Source organism: Lampetra planeri, chromosome 13, assembly GCF_965212315.1.
Source record: "Lampetra planeri chromosome 13, kcLamPlan1.2.h2, whole genome shotgun sequence".
Taxonomy (NCBI): domain Eukaryota; kingdom Metazoa; phylum Chordata; class Hyperoartia; order Petromyzontiformes; family Petromyzontidae; genus Lampetra; species Lampetra planeri.
This window is the reverse complement of record NC_136119.1, coordinates 4,946,038-4,965,398: the sequence shown is the minus strand read 5'-3', so window position 1 is coordinate 4,965,398 and position 19,361 is coordinate 4,946,038. Positions and strand designations below refer to the sequence as shown.

The 19,361-nt window shown below is 46.5% G+C and overlaps 1 protein-coding gene across 1 annotated transcript in view; it reads right to left on the bottom strand.

Annotated features, from left to right (window-relative positions):
* The window catches only part of RASEF (RAS and EF-hand domain containing), a 35,298-nt gene that overhangs the window by 2,534 nt on the left and 13,403 nt on the right, over positions 1-19,361 (bottom strand). Inside the window, exons 4-16 of the mRNA XM_078599933.1 lie at positions 19,165-19,260; positions 17,074-17,151; positions 15,532-15,647; positions 13,952-14,020; positions 13,751-13,841; positions 12,633-12,730; positions 11,406-11,709; positions 8,708-8,848; positions 6,844-6,991; positions 4,745-4,826; positions 4,385-4,499; positions 3,967-4,086; positions 3,539-3,615 (exon numbers count right to left, since the gene is read on the bottom strand). Of these exons, the coding sequence (XP_078456059.1) occupies positions 3,539-3,615; positions 3,967-4,086; positions 4,385-4,499; positions 4,745-4,826; positions 6,844-6,991; positions 8,708-8,848; positions 11,406-11,709; positions 12,633-12,730; positions 13,751-13,841; positions 13,952-14,020; positions 15,532-15,647; positions 17,074-17,151; positions 19,165-19,260 (1,535 nt within the window). The remainder of the gene's footprint in view (positions 1-3,538; positions 3,616-3,966; positions 4,087-4,384; positions 4,500-4,744; positions 4,827-6,843; positions 6,992-8,707; positions 8,849-11,405; positions 11,710-12,632; positions 12,731-13,750; positions 13,842-13,951; positions 14,021-15,531; positions 15,648-17,073; positions 17,152-19,164; positions 19,261-19,361) is intronic.

Below are 19,361 nucleotides of genomic sequence, written 5' to 3'. Positions count from 1 at the left end.
CTTTGGTTCTTAATCGTTAAAACATGTTACAGTGTGAATAAACACAGAGGGTTTGATGAAACAAAGTAGTTGTACTTACGTGCCCGTGCTTAATTTGTGTCGAAGATTTACCTTCTAAAACAATCTGGCCGTGTCTAGCACCCCGAGAAACGGCATCCCGCATCCCCAGGGGGTGCGTGATGCACCCCAGATTAAGAACCACTGATGGAAACGCTACCGGATCTCAAGTCGCCGTGTAAAGCAGAGAGGACCATGTCCATCGTGGGTATCGAACAGGGTGGCGGAGTGGTGCAGTGGCAACACTCGTGCCTCACAGCAACGAGGGCCTGGGTTTGATTCTCGGCTTGGGTGCCTTTCGGTGTGGCGTTTTGTATGTTCTCCCCCTGTTCTGCATGGGGTGCTCTCCAGTTGCCTCCCATAGCTAAATGAAACACACAGTGTAACTGGTATTGGCAAAACATGCCTAATGCTTGAGAGAAAAAAAAAGACCTGCAAATTACTCAATTTGGATTACAGACAGCAACACAGCGTCCGACTGTGAAAGCTTGGCAGGACCCTCCTGAAAACGAGTCTTGAGACTCATCGAGGTATTGCTGGGTAAACAAGCATAATCATGACAATAAAATTGGCTCTGAAATATGGTATATATTTGAAGAGTGCTTTGGTCTTGCCGTGTTTTTTCGGTTATTGCATCTATCTAACAATGCAATGATGCATAACATTGCTTTTGCAAGTCATGTACGTTATTAAACTCGACCATTGTACTCAATGCTTTGCTTTGCAATTGCCAACATTTCCTCACTCAAGACAGGAGTTAGAGCAGGGTGGAATGAAAAAAAAAGTAATAAAATACTACAATAAATTACCAATGGAAATGTACGTGGATGCCAAAATCCACCCGTCAGACTGCATGACAAAAAATGTGACGGAAGAGTTGAGGTTATTCTTTAAACGTCCTCCCAATGCTGATGGAAGCATTCAGAGCAAATGCCCCTTGCTGACAATTGCTTTGCGTAATCTTGCGGAGAAGAATGGGAGCCTGGGAGTAAATAATTTCATCCTCCACAACTAACAATCACCAAGGGAAGCCTCTATAAGCCTTCAATTTATTGATAATGGTAACCAGTTTGTGTGTATGTGCGTATAAGAAAAAAGAATCCTCATTTTTGTTGTGCAACAAAATGGATGCATTTTCCAGTGTGACATTAATCTGCGAATGAACGTCAGGTCAATGCATTATTACTTTGACAGGATGTTTTAACACAACTGCATCCCAGCAAAGTAAACACGTTGATTTTGAAAAATCGCTGCCGTCCAGGGGGGCAAAGGAAGCGTTGCCTTGATCAGCCAATGAAATTACACAGCCGCTAATTGTCATGTGGGCAAGCGAGTCCAATCTAAAGTGCTCGCATATCGCACTGCCCTTGTTCGCAGTAACGGGTTTTCCTTGCTCCGGAGCCCGTGAGAATGTATTCGTCATTGACTGCTCGCAGCAAGCTGTCTCTCCTGACGATTTTCTCACTTAGCATCAATGCGCGGTAACATAAAACACTGTCACACAACACCACTTAGGGGGCAGGTCAAACTAATTTGACAAAACACCTCACGGTATCATCGGGATAAAGCCGATGATACAAGGCCACACAGTACTCGGCGATACCCAGAGGGATTGCGAAAACAATGCGGTTACGAGAGTGTCACTCTGGTTCAAAACAGAGCTTCCAAAGCAATGATTGATGCCCAGGGTTACCACCAGTCCTGGTTTTCCCAGGATCGTGTTGTCTTTGGAAGGTAACAATCATTCCTCCCTCCCACATCTTGTCTCTCCACATAGAGGTTAAATGTTTTGTTTTCGTTGCAAGCAACACACTGGCCAACACAGCCTTCTTGGAGTGCATCCTATAGGAGCGGCATTGGTCCAACACACAAGCAAACTCGGGGCCAGTTTTCAACATGCAGCGTTTCATCAGCAGAGACGAGCTTGCTTGAAGCAAAGCAGTTGAAACCGCCTGATGTTTATATGGTTCCCTTTTTTAGATAAATGCCCCGAAATATTTGCGAGTCTTCCTGGGACAAAAAAAAAACTCATCTCAGTTTTTTGTCAATTGCATGTCCTGTTTTTTTGTTTTATACCTCCGGAGGTGGCAAAACCTCGTGGATGCCCCTTGAAAGAGAAATCCAGGAATCTCGCAGGGGCATCCAGGACTGGGAGTGTTTATGGCGTCACGGTGCAACTTGGGTTTTATTTATTTTGCAGAATGGCGCCATATGGTGCCATGCTAAATCTTTGGTCGCAACTTGGAAGAGCCTAATTTCGCATTAAAAACGCAATCACGTTTGTGCGCGTTTGCGTTTTTTATTGACTTGAAAACACAATTAAGGGACGTGTACAGTGGCACCCATTAAAGGAATCAACTGCATCACGTTTTCTGTGGAGCACGGCGACGCGTTTCTCATTTTTACTGTTGTTTTAATTCGTGTCGTAAACTGAATTGCAACCGGAGCAATCACTTGCAACAAATCAAATCATTTCAGCTTCATGTGTATGGGGGAAAAAACCTTGTAAATAACAAATAACACGTGTCTGGAACCTGTGCATGTACCCATGTACAAGGTAATCCACTGCTATACGTGGCCCTACCCACGCTGTTGTGGGTTGATTATACTTTGCCATGCTTATCAGAGTGAGTTGATCAAGGCCGGGGGGGCATAGATATGGGCACATAGAAATACGGTACAACACCAGATTTTTATGCACCACTCTTTGCTGCCCACTTCAGCGCATATCCCCGCAGCCTACAACCCTTGTTATGCATGGAAGTCTCTAATCCAACCACTATCCAGCCTCATGCCTGCTTAGCTTCAGAGATCTGATGAGATCAGATGTATTCTGGGTGATTTGGTCATCGTGAGTACTGTGCAGTGCAGTATATAAAACTTCCCAGAGGTATTACATATGCTAATAAAAAACATGAAGAAATGTAAAAGACATTCTGTGAATGTACCTGGCAGAAGTTTCTCTTACAATATGAAGCGTTGGCTTCTTTTACAGCAATTGCAACTTCATTGAATACAAGCATTGAGCTCTTAAGGAGGAATGTGTTCGCTCGCCACATTGCACACCGCAACGCTAGCGGATTGGAGTCTTCGCTAGTGACCTGCCTTCGACCAAGCCACACAGAACATCACCTATCTCAACAGATCTCAGACGCTCAGCGGGTTTTTGCTTGCACGGGTCGACTGTTGATGGTAGTAGCAGGCGTTATAAGCTGTGGAGCTTCATGGTGGGCAGCCGAGTGCAGAAAAATACATCGCTGTACTGCACTTCTATGCTCCCACACTTATATACCTATACTCCAGGCATCTATCAAACCTGTACCGAGACAGCGTGCTGAAGCGCGGCGAAATATTCTGCACGGTCCAGCGTGGTGCGGAGGAAGTTCTCATCCAGCAGTGGATTGACAAAGGGGCCTCTACATGGACTTGTTGACACGGTCGCAGCGTGCATCGTGGCACTGCAAAGGTGCGCGGGACATACCGGGCCAGGTGTAGCACCGTCTCCACCACGTTGGAGCCATCCTTGGCACTCGTCTCACAAAACAGGGCATTGTAATTCTGAAAAAGTGAAAAAGCGTGAACAGGTTAGCGGTCGTCTGTCTGTTTTCCACTCGTGCACCAACACACGCGAGATTACGGATAAAGCCACGGTTTGTAGTGTCGGGGAGCCTTGGAATGGGCGGACCCCCCCCACCCCTCTGCTGCCAAAGGCTTAGCCCCTCTCTCTCAAGATGAGCATCAAAGCCGTTCCACATATATATAAAAACACAGGGAAACAGAGCAGAATGCATGATAGATACAAGCCGATTGTATCGTCACTCATTCTTATTTAGCGTCCAACAATTGTTAAAAGTTTCACGTTGATCGCGTTTGTGAGTTTGCTGCGTGCCCCCCACATTTGTTGAATACCATCGCGAGCTTCTCTCCAAACGTGTGGGCCACGTATTTCTGATCGTCTCCAGGTGACACGTTCCTCATGTCACTCTTGTTTCCAACCAGCATCACAGGAATCGATTTTGGTGCAGAGTCCTGCGGGAAGGATTACGTGGGAGGGGAGGGGGGGGGGAACCCGCGGTTAGCATTTTCAGTCGAAACCAGCGAATGAAAAACAGAGTCACCTTTATATTCGGGAGACGTTATGTAAAGGTGAAGGTATGCCGGGCGCATGAGGCTCATTCCACGGCTTGTGGAGGGACCTCTAATTTCCACCCGGGCATTAAGCCTACACATGCACACTGAAGCAGATGGCTTAAATGTGATAGCAGTGCCAACACCATACCAGATGCTTCATAACCCCAATATTAACCCTCTAATGACAACACTGTACCTCAATGATGTCAATCCAGTCCCTCACGTTTAGAAAGGTCTTTTCACAGGTCACATCATAGAGGAGCAACACACCATCTGCTCGCCTAAAGTAAGACTTAGCAATGCTCCGAAACCTGGGGACAAAAATAAATGCAATGATCTTAAATGCATTAAAGCGGTATAAATGCATTCTAATTCAGTTACAGTCAGATGTGAAATGCATTCATTCTCTAAACACAGCACGTCAATGCGTATTAGCAATGCTCCAACGTTCAAACAACAGATTCTGCATTGGGTAATGTCACGGAATGACATTTTGTCAACATTGAATAAACATCGGCTAAGCGGCCGTAATCAATGCATGTAGAACTGGGCTCACCTCTCTTGCCCAGCTGTGTCCCAGAGCTGAAGGGCCATGTGCTCTCCGTCTACAATCAGCGTCTTCATTTGAAAGTCCACTCCTGAAACACAGCATTTACAACGCATTATTGCACTGTCGGTGAATTATCGCCCGATGACACCGTGTGGCCAACACGGGGTGGGGGGGGGGGGAGATAGAGGAAGCATCGTTCCACCTGTGACTGCGGAGGATGTAGCCACCTGCTGCTTGCCCATGAAGTCCATTGAACGGTGGGCAACCAAAGCAATGCATCAACTCACAAGCAGTGCAACTGGATGGCTACAGAACCCAGACATTGATGCTATAACATTTGTTGCGGTTCCAAAAATCTGTTGCTTAATCTCTGCAACGCTCCCAATAGGAAATAAGAAGAAAATCGCTATTAAGCTGGGAACCCGTGCTTGATTCCTGACCGTAGCTAAAAGCAGGAGCGAGTGATATCTGAATGGTTCCTGGTATCCTGCCAACTATGAATCCCCACTGACCAATCTAGTGAGGTATGGCCAAATGAGCCATCTGACAGAAAGATAGGAGTCCTTCACCAAGCAACGTATTGACAATGGGAAGTAATATACAATTACTGCACATGTGATGTTTTCATTCGAACAATTTTTGAATAAAAATGAGTTTTTTTTAATCTCCAAACATTATATCCACACAATCCACGAGCAGGCCAAAGGGTTAATGGCATCAGAAACAAGCATAAACACGAGAATATTGTTCTAACACCATTCACACCTCATTGCCTGCAATTGTTTTTCGAACACAAAGGTGAGTGATGATGCGGATGTGAGGACCATTTTTAATTCACAGCCCACAGCCCACACATTTCCACTTCACGTCAAAAAGTCGGCTAAATATTATCGTGTCCGCAAGACCATTACCCCCCCTCACTGCCCCCCTACCTCCATAAAATATGAGTGTGCAAATACATTATGATGAGTAAACATTGAAAAGCTACTGCTTATGGATAAATATTTACTACAGTACAAAAAAAATAATGAAAAGGGTCATAACGCTATTTTTAAAACAGCACATTTCCTTCAAAGTATCACCAACCACAAGTCGCCACGTGTCACGGAAAGGGATGCGTTTTTGGAGAAACGTGTCCTTGGTATTGCGGAACGGCGTTGTTATTTGAATGACGGTCTGAAGATGGAGCACACTTGTAAGGTTACATAAGCCCCCATGTGTTCGCCTCATTTAAGTGAATTTCTAGAGAATTGCCACCGCCGTGCCAACTTTGCTCACTTTCAGAGAACATTGGCAGCGTTGCGGTCCGCGCCACTACACGCGAGGCTTGGAGGGAGGCCTAGTTGGCTGGCTGCCTTGTTTTAGATAAAGCTAAAAAGGGGCTGATCTACAGTGATTATTTATCTTGCCCGGGAGGCCGGCTCCAGTGGCACAATGCAAACGGTGGCACGGAGTGTAATTCTGCAAGCACAAAGGCAGCAGACACGGATGACACGAAGGCCTATAACCTGCAAGACAAAAACCTGCAGCATGTGTTTTTGCTCATGCAAAACACGGCGCGGTGTCCATGATAACGTTGCCTAGGGCACAAACACCAACCGTCACACCCTTTGATATATATACATGCAATGTAGGGCTTCATTTGTCATGGAATATTTTCTGGGACACTGCCACCCTACCCCCTCCATACAGTGGGTGGGAGAGGGGGGGGAAGCAGCAATATATTTCTGGAGCTTAGCCCCAGACAGCTCCAGCTTAAATCAAGCCCCATATATATACACAATGCTTCAGTTGAGTCGGAAGAGTTGAGAATGCTGTTCTGGGAATTATTATGGCATGCCGCATCTCACCTCGCCCGAGATTGTTCTCATTATTTATGAACGTGTTCACAGGATTACAGGAATACTAAGTGCAACAATGTAGAATTATTGTGAAAGGGCGTATCTTGCATTCTAGTGGCAGTGCCTTACGATGATCACCCCCAACAACAAGCGAGCCGAGCGGTGTTTCGTACGACAGCGCTAAATGAAGCCCCTGTGTGTGTGAAATACTGTGTGCACGAGTGTTTTGTTATTTCGGCTGTGCGATGATTGTGTTTGGCTGACCAAGAGTAGCGATCGTGTCCTTCCTAAATTCGTTCCTGCAGAGGCGAAGCAGAAAGCTGGACTTGCCAACTGCGGCATCTCCAGCCAAGACCAGCTTGTAGACTCGGTCCGAATGGGAGGGAGCTCCTCCCCTATGGGAGCTCTCTTGCTGACACAGTCAAGGAGCCAAAACAAAAACACGCTCATTAGCCCCTCTCCCCGAGCAGGGCCCTATAAAAAGCATCTGTAATTAAGCCATAACATTTGAGCAGCAAAACACATACACATGAATACACACACACACACACCACGTGCAAAGAGAGCAGAGGCGTGTTATTATTTTGTCACTCTTCATAATAATAACTCAACCATAAAAACTGTAATATGGAAAAAAATTCTGCAACAATAAACAAAAACCCTAGTGATTTTGGGTACGTGCTTGTTAATAGCTGGGGTTACAATCTACATTAACGCAACGCCCCCTGCAGACTCTTTCTGAAAATACAAGTCAGACTAAATTTTGAATATCATTAAAATGGGGAAAAAATAGACTCCCACAGATTGCAGATTAAGTTGCAATGTCTCAACAAGGACAAATTAAATTATGTTAAACTTGTCGAATGTACCTACAGCTCTACAGTTTAGTTGCTAAAGACCAGGCAACATAATGAAGTTTAATCCGATCTGAAGTTCCTGGGGAGATGTGTTTTTTGTTATTAATAAACTCGCAACCCGCACAGCCAGCCAGCAAAAATGTGCATCTTATATAAAACCCCATCTTTCTCAAAATGTCTCTTGCCTTCTCTGTGCTGTTATATCCAGTAGAGGGACGATCTCAACAAGAAACACAAAACCGGATCCACGGTGTGGGATGTGAGTGACGTCATCCAGACAGGAATCCAGCGAGCAAGCTTTTTCTAATATAATACGAAATGAAACACGGCGCTGTACTGGGCTACTAGGCAACCAGGAATGTGTACGGTCATCCATGTCTGGAGTTGGGCCACCACAAATTCAGCCCAACACAAAACGCTCAACTCCAATCAGCCAGAAAATTAGTTAAATTGGGCCATGTGCGCCGTGGTCCAACTCCAGGACCAGCTGACCTTGAAAATATCATCGTGGCTCAGCCCAGCCCTAAATGGATGCTATTAAACTCCTCTTCCCACTGGCACCTCCGAGCTGATATGGTGCAGGGTTCGCACGGCACAGATAGCCTTCCATTGGCTATCTTCCGTGCTGAGCAGGAACCAAACGGTGACCCCCGCTGGCCTCGCCAGACGTTATGAATCTACCACGGGACCTAGCAGGGCCAGGGTCGGGGCCTAATGACGCGTTCAGCGAGCCAGACGTCGGTCAGTAACACCGCGAGAATAGTCCGTCGCCGCATCACCCACGTGCGTCTCTTTCCGGTCATCCTCACAGCAGCGGCTTGTGGCTCGCCATCGTACAAAGACGGTCACTGCATCGCGCACTTTCAGATGCGCTTCTGCGGCCGTCTGGAATGTTCTTCCATTCGATATTAGGAAGCCACTAGAACTATGCCCTTTTAAATAGTCTAGATTTAAAGCTCATTTATGAAGAACTGCTTTGTTCTCCGTTCCCCCGCAGCTCCAATTAGCACCGTTGGCTAAGTACGGGTGTGAAAGAAGTTCCCCATACATATATAGGACTCGCACAGAGACCCATAGTTTGTGGTCCTTCCCTCGCACGTCTGATGAGGACGGTTGGTTGCGAGAGAAGTTTGAACATACACAAGTACGTACAACGCGTGCGACGTCAGCGGTTTCAACCTATGCCTCCTGACCCGCGAGGGCCTGGCTTGGCACGGCTCTGGATGCGCCAGTGGAAAAGGAGCATGGGGGGGGGGGGGGGGGGGAGGTACCCGTTTGCGGAACGCTGGGATGAAGCGGCGGGACGAGGCGTTGGAGCCGCTGCGGCTGACCGGCGCCGACGGGGCCCACTCGCCGTGTGACAGGGCCACGGCCTTTGCCGTCGCGGGCGGGTCTTCGGCAAGCTCGGGTGCCTGCAATGGAGCCGCGCGCTTCATTAATTTCCGAGCCCTTTGCTCGAGCACCGAGTGCTCTCTGCGCTTTGTATTGCACCGCGCGCACGCGCGCATTTTGCTCCACTTTTATTGCTTGCGCAGAGTGCCCCGCACGCACTTTGAGAACCCATTGTGCGTATTGCACACGGGGTGGGGGACAAAAAGGATTGATGAGTTTATGATAATAAAATAAAATATACCCCCGCTTTGAGAAATGAAGCAATCTGCTGACATTATGGATTGCGTGCCGGGGTTCACTTGGCCTAGTTCTGAGAGTGCAGGCTCTAAGTTTGTGCTCTTGTTTTAGGTTGCGAACGGTCAATTTCGGATCACGCTGAATGTTGATCATACATGCAATGTAGGCATGCTGCCTTAACTGTAATAATTTTTATAAACTGCTTTTTGTGCCCGGCTGACTACGTGCAGTGCGAAAGAAGTTCAACATACATACACAATGTGGAAAGCACTGGACTTTCAATTCAGAGTTCTCCGGTTCAACCTCCTGATGTGGCAGTTGAAACTATGCTACGAGTTTCTTAAATCCCCCAGCAGTACGAAGGGGTACAGCACAGCGAGTCGATCGGCAGGCCGTCTGGTCAGTGTGGGAAGAGGAGGCCAAATACCCTGTCGAGCGGCTCTCTAGAGCTTGCAGCAGTAGTGGGAATGAGAAATTAAATGCTGGGCCGCATATTGATCTTTTACCTTCCAAGCCACGTGATAGTATGTATTGCCGTATTGTTCCAGGTCACCTACAGATGATGAACGTACATACAGGGTGCTTCAAAAATGTTTTTAACACTCATATGGAACTATCGTTTTTAATGGAAAAAACAAGGAATAATACACTGTAACATGATAACAAATGTAATGTCAATAGCTTCAAAAACTCAAGAGTCTCCCACTGGTTCGCCATCGTTGTCAACGCGTACCTGGAATCTTCTCCAGGTGGTCTCCAGAGCCCAGAGGCAACATTTGTTGTGGTATTGTTACAAATTCTCCGAAGTGTTAAAATTTTTTTGAAGAACCCTGTACTATACACCGCATATTTACAATTATAATAGATTTGAAGAAGGAGCTGTTATATATATATATTTGTAACAAATATTGTTAATTAAATGTGGTGTTGAAAGGTACACCATAAAAGGAAAACAAATAAAATCCACGCTGTATTAACAATCCAATCCAGCGGATGTAATTTACAACCTGTAAAAGGTAACTGCGTGAAAATCAACACACTTTAAAATTGGCAACATATGTTTGTGTCCATGCGTCGCAGTTAGCGCGCTGGGCTACGAACCCGGTGACCCGAATTCAATTCCCGCTCATGGCCAAGACCAGTGACGATTATCTGAACTAGTCTTGGGCCTCCCCTAGGTCGACTCAGCCTCATGTGAATAGCTGCTGCAGCATCTAAATATCGCAACTTGGGCATGGTGTTGGCCACTCACCTCCTCGTGTGCCGTCTCAACCTTGATAGGTGCTCACTAACAACATTGGCCCCAAAAGTCTGTTAAAGCTATATGGGGGAATCTTGTGTGTGTATACACATTTCTTGTGCATTTAACAGAGCAATATTGAACCCCTTGGACGCTTAAGGGAAACAAAAGGCAGGCAATTAACGTTTTCAGAGATGTATTTGGCTCACATTCACATTACATGTCCATATAAATTTACAAAGGCAGCGTAAAGAAAACAAAAATCTCAGGGATGGTAACCAATTGATAATGCTTCTTTTATAAAAAATCGCCGAGCCACGTTGCAGCATGGTTGGCATGGGCCCTGGCGCGAGGAATAAAGTGGAGCACCTCGTGCAAGTTCCCAGCACAACCCCCTACACCCCCCCCCCCACCTCTCCACGTGGCCTGGCTCCTGGGCTCCTCCGACCCGTGGGGACTCTCCAGCCGTGGGCCTCGTGGGCAGTTTCCCCACCCGCACTCTCGGTCGCTACGCTGCGGCCGCGGGGCATAATGGCAGCCACTTATTAAAGTCTGCCAGGTCCGTGGCACTTTCTCTCTTGCAGGGTCCCCACATGTACTAGCCTCCATAATAGAGGTTTTTTGGTTAGATCGCGTAAATATATGAATGTGTCGTTAAAACACGCCACCACCCGACACAGCCAACTAGTAAGGGTTGTCACGTAAACAGAACGTGGCCAATTCGTCACTAGCACAGCACCACCGGTGTGTTGGAGAGCCAAGCCACAACATTTACAAACTGATTACGACATTTCGCCAGTGATTACAACTAGCTTTTTTTTTCTAGATTTGAAGCTTTCGTGACTGCAAGGATTCATATTGTTAGGTTAATAAAAGTTAAATAAAAATAAAATAAAATATTTTATTTTACTTTTATTAATTTTAATTTTTTACCTACGTGACTTTACCGAAAAAACCTAAGAATACAACTAGCTTCATCAGGCGACAGCCAGATTTGTGGAGAAAATTAATACCCTGTAGGTGCTCTTTCCAAGTAGCGCGTACCAGGCGCCAACCCGTGCTCACCCTCACAAAATGCCATGCAGATGAGCGGCACTCACATCGGCGTCGGATGAGTGCCCGGCGTCGGCGAAGCTGCCGCCGCCGGCGTCGGCGGCAATGCGCCTCCTCCCGGCGGCGGCCTCGTGGGCCCGCGCGCCGCCCTCCTCCACGTCCGTGCCGGCGTCGCTGTCGGCGTCGTCGCGCGCGTCTTCCTGCTGCGTGGAGAGGCCGCTGTCCGACCAGCTGACGGCGCCCAGGCTCTCCGTCTCGCCGCACGCGCTCGCCCGCCGCGGGCGCAGCATGGGGTCGCACAGCGCCAGCGAGTCCGCCTCGCGCTCCAGCGGCGAGGCGAGGCACGGGGACCTTGGGGGGGTTTTCAGGAGCGTTTGTCGGGGTCAGCGCGCCGGTCATTTTTTTTCTTTTTTTTTTTGCGTAGTCCGCGTGACGACAACCCATGGGGGTCCGGGTCAAAGTCGCCGCTCGGTGGATTTGGCTTCGTCGTTCCAATACGGGCGTGATGGACGACGGGCGTCAGGGGTTGAATCTAGTCGGTCAAGCACAGCCGCACTCTTTTGTACAGGGTCTCGCGACGCAGTTGCCTTTGTACGCTTTGTACTCTAAATCCAAACTCTTATCGCACACCTGTGCCGAGGCCAAGAAAGCTATTTTTTTATTAGCTTCTAGTCATTATTATCACACATATTATAATTGGCAGCCCCCTTTGTCAATCCAGTGCTGGATGAACCCACATGCCGAAGTGAGGCACAAGGCTTTGGTGTACCATCTTTCACCATGCTCACCGGTGTGGAAGCCTGGTAAAGGAGGGCGGAAGAGGGGGGGGGGTGCCCAGTACCGGCTCTGACATCGCAGACCCGGGTGCAACAGGCACATAAATTCGGGCCTCTGGGTTAATTGCGGCCACCGCTGCTATAAATTGCCACGCGATAAGCCACTTGCGTTGAGCTACCATTTGTGGCCAGGTCGCTTCTGAAAAAGAAGCTAATAGCTCAGTGGGCTGGCTTTACCTGGTAATATAAAAGCAATTGTTACATTTCATTTGTATATACATTTTCAAGCTATTTGTTTACCTTTCCTATACTTTGTTGTCGTAACGTTCTGGTTTTCACCCGCCCCTTACTAGAACACCTGTGATAAAAAAGTGCTTCGCAGCTCATCGGATTCCCCCTGCAGTAGAAAATCAAGATTCCCATTCCCATTCTGAATTGCACACACACCGAGAGACGCGGCCGTCGTCGCGAACGCCCCGCTCGAGCGAATGGCCTCACCTGCCGTCGTACGGCTGCGGGGATCGCCGGGGGCTGTGCTGGCCGGGTGAGAGCGGCGTGCTCTGGAAGGCCGTCGCATGCGGCGGGGGCGTCGAGTGCTGCCGCGAGAGTCGAATGGCGAGACGCACACAAAAACAAAGATAAAGATCCCCCCCCCCCACGTGTAGCCTTAACAGACTTTTGGGGGCAAGTGCCGTTAGCGAGCACCTATGAAGGGCCGGCACGGCACGCGAGGGGGAGGGTGGCCAACACCACGCCAGACCGCCTTTGTCTCCCCAGTGGTGATGTCTTTATACAATTTACCAGGTACTGATTTGAGGCTGAGTCGACCTAGGGGAGGCCCAGGACTGGTTCAGATAATCGTCACTGGTGTTGGCCGTGAGTTGGAATCAAACTCGGACTGCCGGGTTCGTAGCACAGCGTGCTAACCGCGACACTACCGCTTCCCATCATACACACATACACACACACAACCACAGTGATGTCCTGCTCAAGTGAGCATTGAGGGAGAGCTCATCTGTTGTTTACAGCCCTGAAGCCAGTGGTGGAAATTACACGTCCCTGTGGTGGCGGAGAGCCTAAACTAAAACGCGAAAGTAATTTACTTTTATTTTTTATAAGTGACATAGCCACAGATGATAGCCCAACGAAGTGGCTTATCATGTGGAAATTTATAGCAGCCAAGTACACTAAACGAAGTCATCACTCCTTACCAGGCAAGGGAGTTAACATCTCACCACAATGGCACCCCAAAGGAAAACTAGTGTTGACTTCCCCACAAAGTGGTGAAGTCAATTGTATCGTCATTTTTATCAATCCCAGAGGGATGATGGGCTGGGGCAACCCTCGTCTAGGATTTGAACTCAACATTCTCATTGCGAGCCCCTCACTTTGCCTCACTAAGCCAACTGGATTCAAAATTTTCCAGCAGTGCAATTTTTTTATCACAAGTTATTATATTCGTATGTAATTTTAAGTCGAAAGAGTGAACAATTGTTTCAAGCGAAACTAGCGTTGCTCAGGCATTGTGCGAGGCGTTTGTTTTAACCGTTAGACTAATTTATATTGCCAATTGGCATATTATAAACTGGATAAAGATTTTTTTGTTTTATTCTTACATTGGAAGCTGATCTTCTTTGGGACGAAAAGCTGCTTTCCACCACGGACCTCATACCATCGTTGTTGTCTTGAATTTTCCGGTTCGTTGCCCTGGGAGAGGGAAAATGTGTTCAGGGTTGATCACACCACTCCACAAATGCCATTTGCAGCATCGACATTATGCGAGGCACGAGCGCACGCGGTAATGGGCGGTTTCTCACTGGAGGACTTCGATTTGTCGAAGAAGCCCGATCCTCTCCTCCGCCAGCTCTTTAATTGTCATCTGCTCCCTGGAAATGACAGATAAAAAAGAATATTTGCTATTAAAAACGACACGAAAGAGAAGAGAGTGAAGCTCTCTGGAGGCCATACACCTCTGCGTGTGCCACAGATGGCCCCGTCAGAACCGTGCCCCTGCTATGACGAGCCGTGAAAAGGGGGATAAAGTTAGCACGTGTACTCCAGCAGAAGCAATTAACTCAAAAAATCCCACGCAGCAGGATAATGTCGGAGGGTGGGCTCTTAACTCTCTCTCTCTCTGTTTCCACGACCCAGTCTGTGACCTGTAAAAGGGCAGCGTGAAGCTTCGTGCGCCGCAAGGACAAATGAAAGCGCGAGCCCTAAAGCACTCGGCTTGGTTGGTAATGAGCGTGTACCAGTGGTGAATGTGGTATTTGTTGCCTTGCGTATGATACACACTCAGGGAAAGAAGGCGCATCATGCCACTTACATAGCGTAGCTCCTGCCAGATCCATATTATGATGTAAGACTTCAGATAGCAGCCATAGCCTAATGATAGATCAATTGCCATCTAATCTTTATCCCCACTCATAATCCATTATTTAATATAGAGCACTCTTGGCAATAACATCTTGTAAGCTCGCAGCATTGGTTAAAACTGGTCTGACTCTGCTCATGAGACCCTGAACGTCAAACCTTTTCCAGAGTTTGCTTGCTTAAAGAATTGCTGCTGGATAAAGTGGATCTGGAAAGCCAATCGGATGACAATCTAATTATTTTTTCATACACGTGCAGAAACAGAACCGAATTCAGTAAAAATTTGCATTCCAATACGTAATATTTTTTGTCATGTTATAGTTAACAACATAGTTGACATTGAAATGTGAAAAGTATGCACATTTATGGTTTTGGATGTGGGTTCGGAATCAAGATGTATTTATTTCAATACGTTTAGCGATACAAAAACGTACACATATATATGTACGAGCACGAGCCGGTAACATCACGAGGATAAATGATAGCCAACAAACGACACTGGTCGAGGAATGGCACTCAGAGGGGCAAACACAACCCAGAGGATGACCACTGTGGAGATAGAGCGATGAGACCAATCCTGCGATGATGATGATGATAAAGACTATAAAACAAATTTTTTTTTTATTTACCAGGTAAGGCCCACTGAGTTATATAGTTGTTTGTCAGAAGCCACCTAGCCACACATGATAGTTCAATGAAATGGTTTAATCGTGTAGGAATATAAAGCAGACAAATACTCAAATCGCATGTTTCTAAATGTGGAGGGGAAACCTGGAGAAAAATCCACACGACCACTGGGAGAGACACATGCAAACTCCAAATATACAGGCGTCAGTGTTGGGATCGAACCCACGCCCCTCTTGCTTAGGAGGCGAGGCAGATAACATCTCGGATTATTAAGAACAGCTAATCAACAAAAAAGGCACCTGAGCCGGGAATCAAACTCAGGGACTTTTTGCTTGGAGGCACAAGTGTTGCCGCCGTGCCGCCCATGACGATCATTGGGTGCTCTGATTCCATTTACTGTTCGAATGTGAGCGTCCGGGTCGTCATCTCCATCTTGACGGAGTCCAGCTCGCTCTGGATGACCAACACGTTGGTCTGGGCCTCCAGAAGATTCTTCTTTAACTTTTGATTTTCCTAAGGAGGGAATGACATCGTATACAATACCATCACTGCAGCAAAAAGACAATGTTTATGTTATGTTATCTGAATATATAAATGGTAAAGGCGCAGCCTTGCAACTTCTTGTTCGTGTCACTATTGGCAGGCAGGAGGGCCTCCACGAGAAGCAACTCCAGACCACATTCTCTAGAGGGCATCTGGCCTACTCCTCTCCATGCTGGCCAGACGGTGGGAGCCCCCCACACTTTACCCCACCAAAACACACAACTTGTCGTTCGACTAACTGTGGTGCGCCTGTTTATACCACTGGGTGCAAATATTTGAAGCAAATTTCTGTTGCAGGAAAACAAACCACCTATTAGCCGACATGCAAACCAATGCTATTTATGTAAAACACCTCAACACGTGTTAATATGTTAATATACGTTATATACAGGGTGCTTACAAAAATGTTAACACTTGTATGGCATCATCGTTTTTAATGGGAAAAGAACAGATAATACACTGTAACTTGATAACAAATGTATGTTACTCGCTTCAAAAAGCCAAAGAGTCTGCACTTGTTCGCCATCATTGTCAACACATTGCCTGGAATCTTCTCCAGGTGGTCTCCAGAGCCGAGAGACATATTTCTCGTGATGTTGTTGCAAATTCTCAGAAGTGTTAAAAAGAAAATGCTTGTACCAGTGATTTTCGTTGCTTACGTTTTCATTCTCAAAAAGGTTTGTTTAGATTTCACATCTCAAATTATTTGCTCTTCCCCTCAACGCTACCCCTCCTGGCATGCTCTCAGCGCCATGTCATGGGAGAAGGAATCCATTCAGGGATCTCTCAGCGGCTGCTTGATCCTCGGTCAGAAGAAGAATTCCTTCAGGTTGTCTTTATTTTTTAGCTTCACGCATTCGGGTCGAACTTTTCCGCACAAATCTACTTGAAGACGTAACGCCGAGAAGAAATGCACTCAAGGAAGGCCGTTGGGCAGATGGGTTGTATAAGATTTTTTTTTGTTAAATATATTTTTTTATTTTTACGTGGAGAGACAGATGTGTGAATAAAATATACTGTCCACTTTATCATGACAGTCAAAGCGATATTTTAATCAACTATTTGGAGAAGCTGAGTGATGACAGATGTGCTGAGTTTTTTAAAAATATATTTTAATTCTCAGCGCTGTAATTCAGCCAAATTAGGTAAATAACCAATGTTACAATCGGGGCGTTATTAGGCAGTCATTGGCGCGTGGGGCTGAGACCACCAATATCACTGCACTTTGAGGACCCGGTCTCATCACAGGCCACTGCCTGAACTTGAGCCCAGGTTTCTCGACGATGCTGACCCCAGCGCTCTGACCCTCGAAGCTGACCCACAGGTCTTTACTTTCCACGGTTAACGTTCAGTGTGCGTGAATCACACACGCGGAAGAAGGCCAAGGGCGACTCACGAGAGTGACCTCGCCCATTCGCCTCTTCAGTTCCATCACGTCCTCTGCTGAATCGGTACTCCTGGCAATGTTTTCTAACTGCAAAATAGCACAGGAAATACGTGCGTATTAACATTTTAAACACGTAGTAGGCTTTCGTGCCCAATATTATCCACAAGAAGGTTTTTTGGGGTTAGATCGCGTAAATATAAATGTGTCGTTAAACCCACCAACCAACACAGCCAATTGGCAAAATATGGCAATTTGTTGGCATGTTTTTGAGTCCTTGAATTGTAAATGTTGTGGGTTTACTCTCCAACACACCAGTATGTTGAACTAGTAACGAATTGGCATGTTTTGTTTACGTGACAAACTTTACTAATTGGCTGTGTCTGGTGGTGGCGGGTTTAATGGAATTCATATTTATGCTATCTCACGAAAAAGCAACCTTTATTATGAATGTATTAACATGTTTCTATATACACATACCTACAGCATGGTGGCCTTTGTGTTTTTGGAGACCTCAGTTGTGTGAATATACAGAATTATGTTTACAATAAATTTTAAAATAGCCTCCTGCAAAACCATCACTGAATGGAGGGGAAGCCTCCCCATGCTTTGTCAGCCATGGAGGTTTTTGACCATACTTCACCACCCTGGCCAGTGCCAGTTGGTAAAGTCGGGGGGCCAGGATCAGTAAAGATGTCAGAATAGGATTTACCCTCTCTGGCAATAAAACAGGAGGTGTGTTAAGATGTGTTAAGATGTTCAAACACCAAGAAAAAAGAAACCTTTGGCAAGGCATCAAGTTCGCATTAACCACACGAACTTGTGGCAAACAAACATGCTGTGATAATAGATGGCATTGTCTTTGAAACTGCCTACACCAGAGATAGTCTTCTTTATGGGCCTTGTCTCACCGGTGTTAATCCAGAGAACGCCAAAAGGCGAATAGCACAAAGACAATGGCAACGTATCGCTCGGGTTGAACAGTTATATGCATGGGACCTTTTTGGCAGTGTCAAAATGATGAAAAATATGAGAATAGGCTTTACCCTTCCTGGCAATAAAACAGGTGTGAAAAATGTTTAAACACCAAATGGCTCTTTGGGTCTTTCGGTAAAGTCACGTGGAAAATCAAATAAAATCATAATAGAATACGAAGTTTCGGTGGCAACACAAGCAACCATCATCGGGTAAGAATGAATGATGAAACACGGACACGGAAACAACATAGGCATACACACATGCAGAGAGAGGTGCACACAAAGACAATCCGAGCGAGACACACACCAAAAAAACCTTCTCTCTTCATGTGTGTCTGCCTATGTTGTTTCCATGTCTGCGTTTCATCATTCATTCTTACCCGATGATGGTTGCTTGTGTTGCAACCGAAAAGTCGTATTCTATTATAATTTTATTTTATTTCTTTCTACGTGACTTTACCGAAAGAACCAAAGAGTAATTCCTGCAGTCACGAAAGCTTCGAAACCAAATAGCTACCTATTGCAAGGCATTAACCACACGTACTTGTGGCAAAGCATACACACAAATAAGGTCTGATAACATAGACATCTTAACACCTGTTTTTATTGCAAGAAAGGGTAAGAGCAAATTCGTATATTTTTCATTATTTTGATGCTGACCAAAAGTTGCGAAAGATAGTCAAGACATCGCTCGCGCCGACGTCAGCCGCAGTCACAACTTGAACTGCTCTCGTCAGGTTTGCGACGCGGTTGACTAACCACTACACCACCACTCTCCTGCCATTACATTGATATATTCTACACATATTTAACGTATACAGTTCGATGCTGTAAATCAATCGTACATTATTTACCAGTGTTCCTCTCCCAAATAACTTGCAGACAGGTGACAGCATCCAGCTTTAAAGTGCTGTTGTAAGAAACATGAAAGGCAAAGATCCCCCGTATATCCGTAACAGACTTTTGGAGCAAGTGCTGTTAGTGAGCATCTATTAAGGCCAGAACAGCACTCGTGAGAAACATCAGACAAACAGACACACGCGGTGGGACTTGTTTATGGCCTCTTCAATTTTAAAGGGTTGGGGAAACACATCGCCTTAGCTCGCGGGTTTATCAATCTGTGCACCTGCTTCAGCTTCTTGATTGCCAGCTTCAAGTCAGTGGCTTCCCCCTCGTAGTGCCGTTTCAGGTCACCGATCACGTGCTCGGCGCGTGCGCGCTCCTGGCCGACGCAAACAACAAACACCCCCGACACGCTCGTCAACGACACCACCCTCAGAACGGAACAACGACGCTGACGGGCGACGTTTCGGGCCGTTGGCC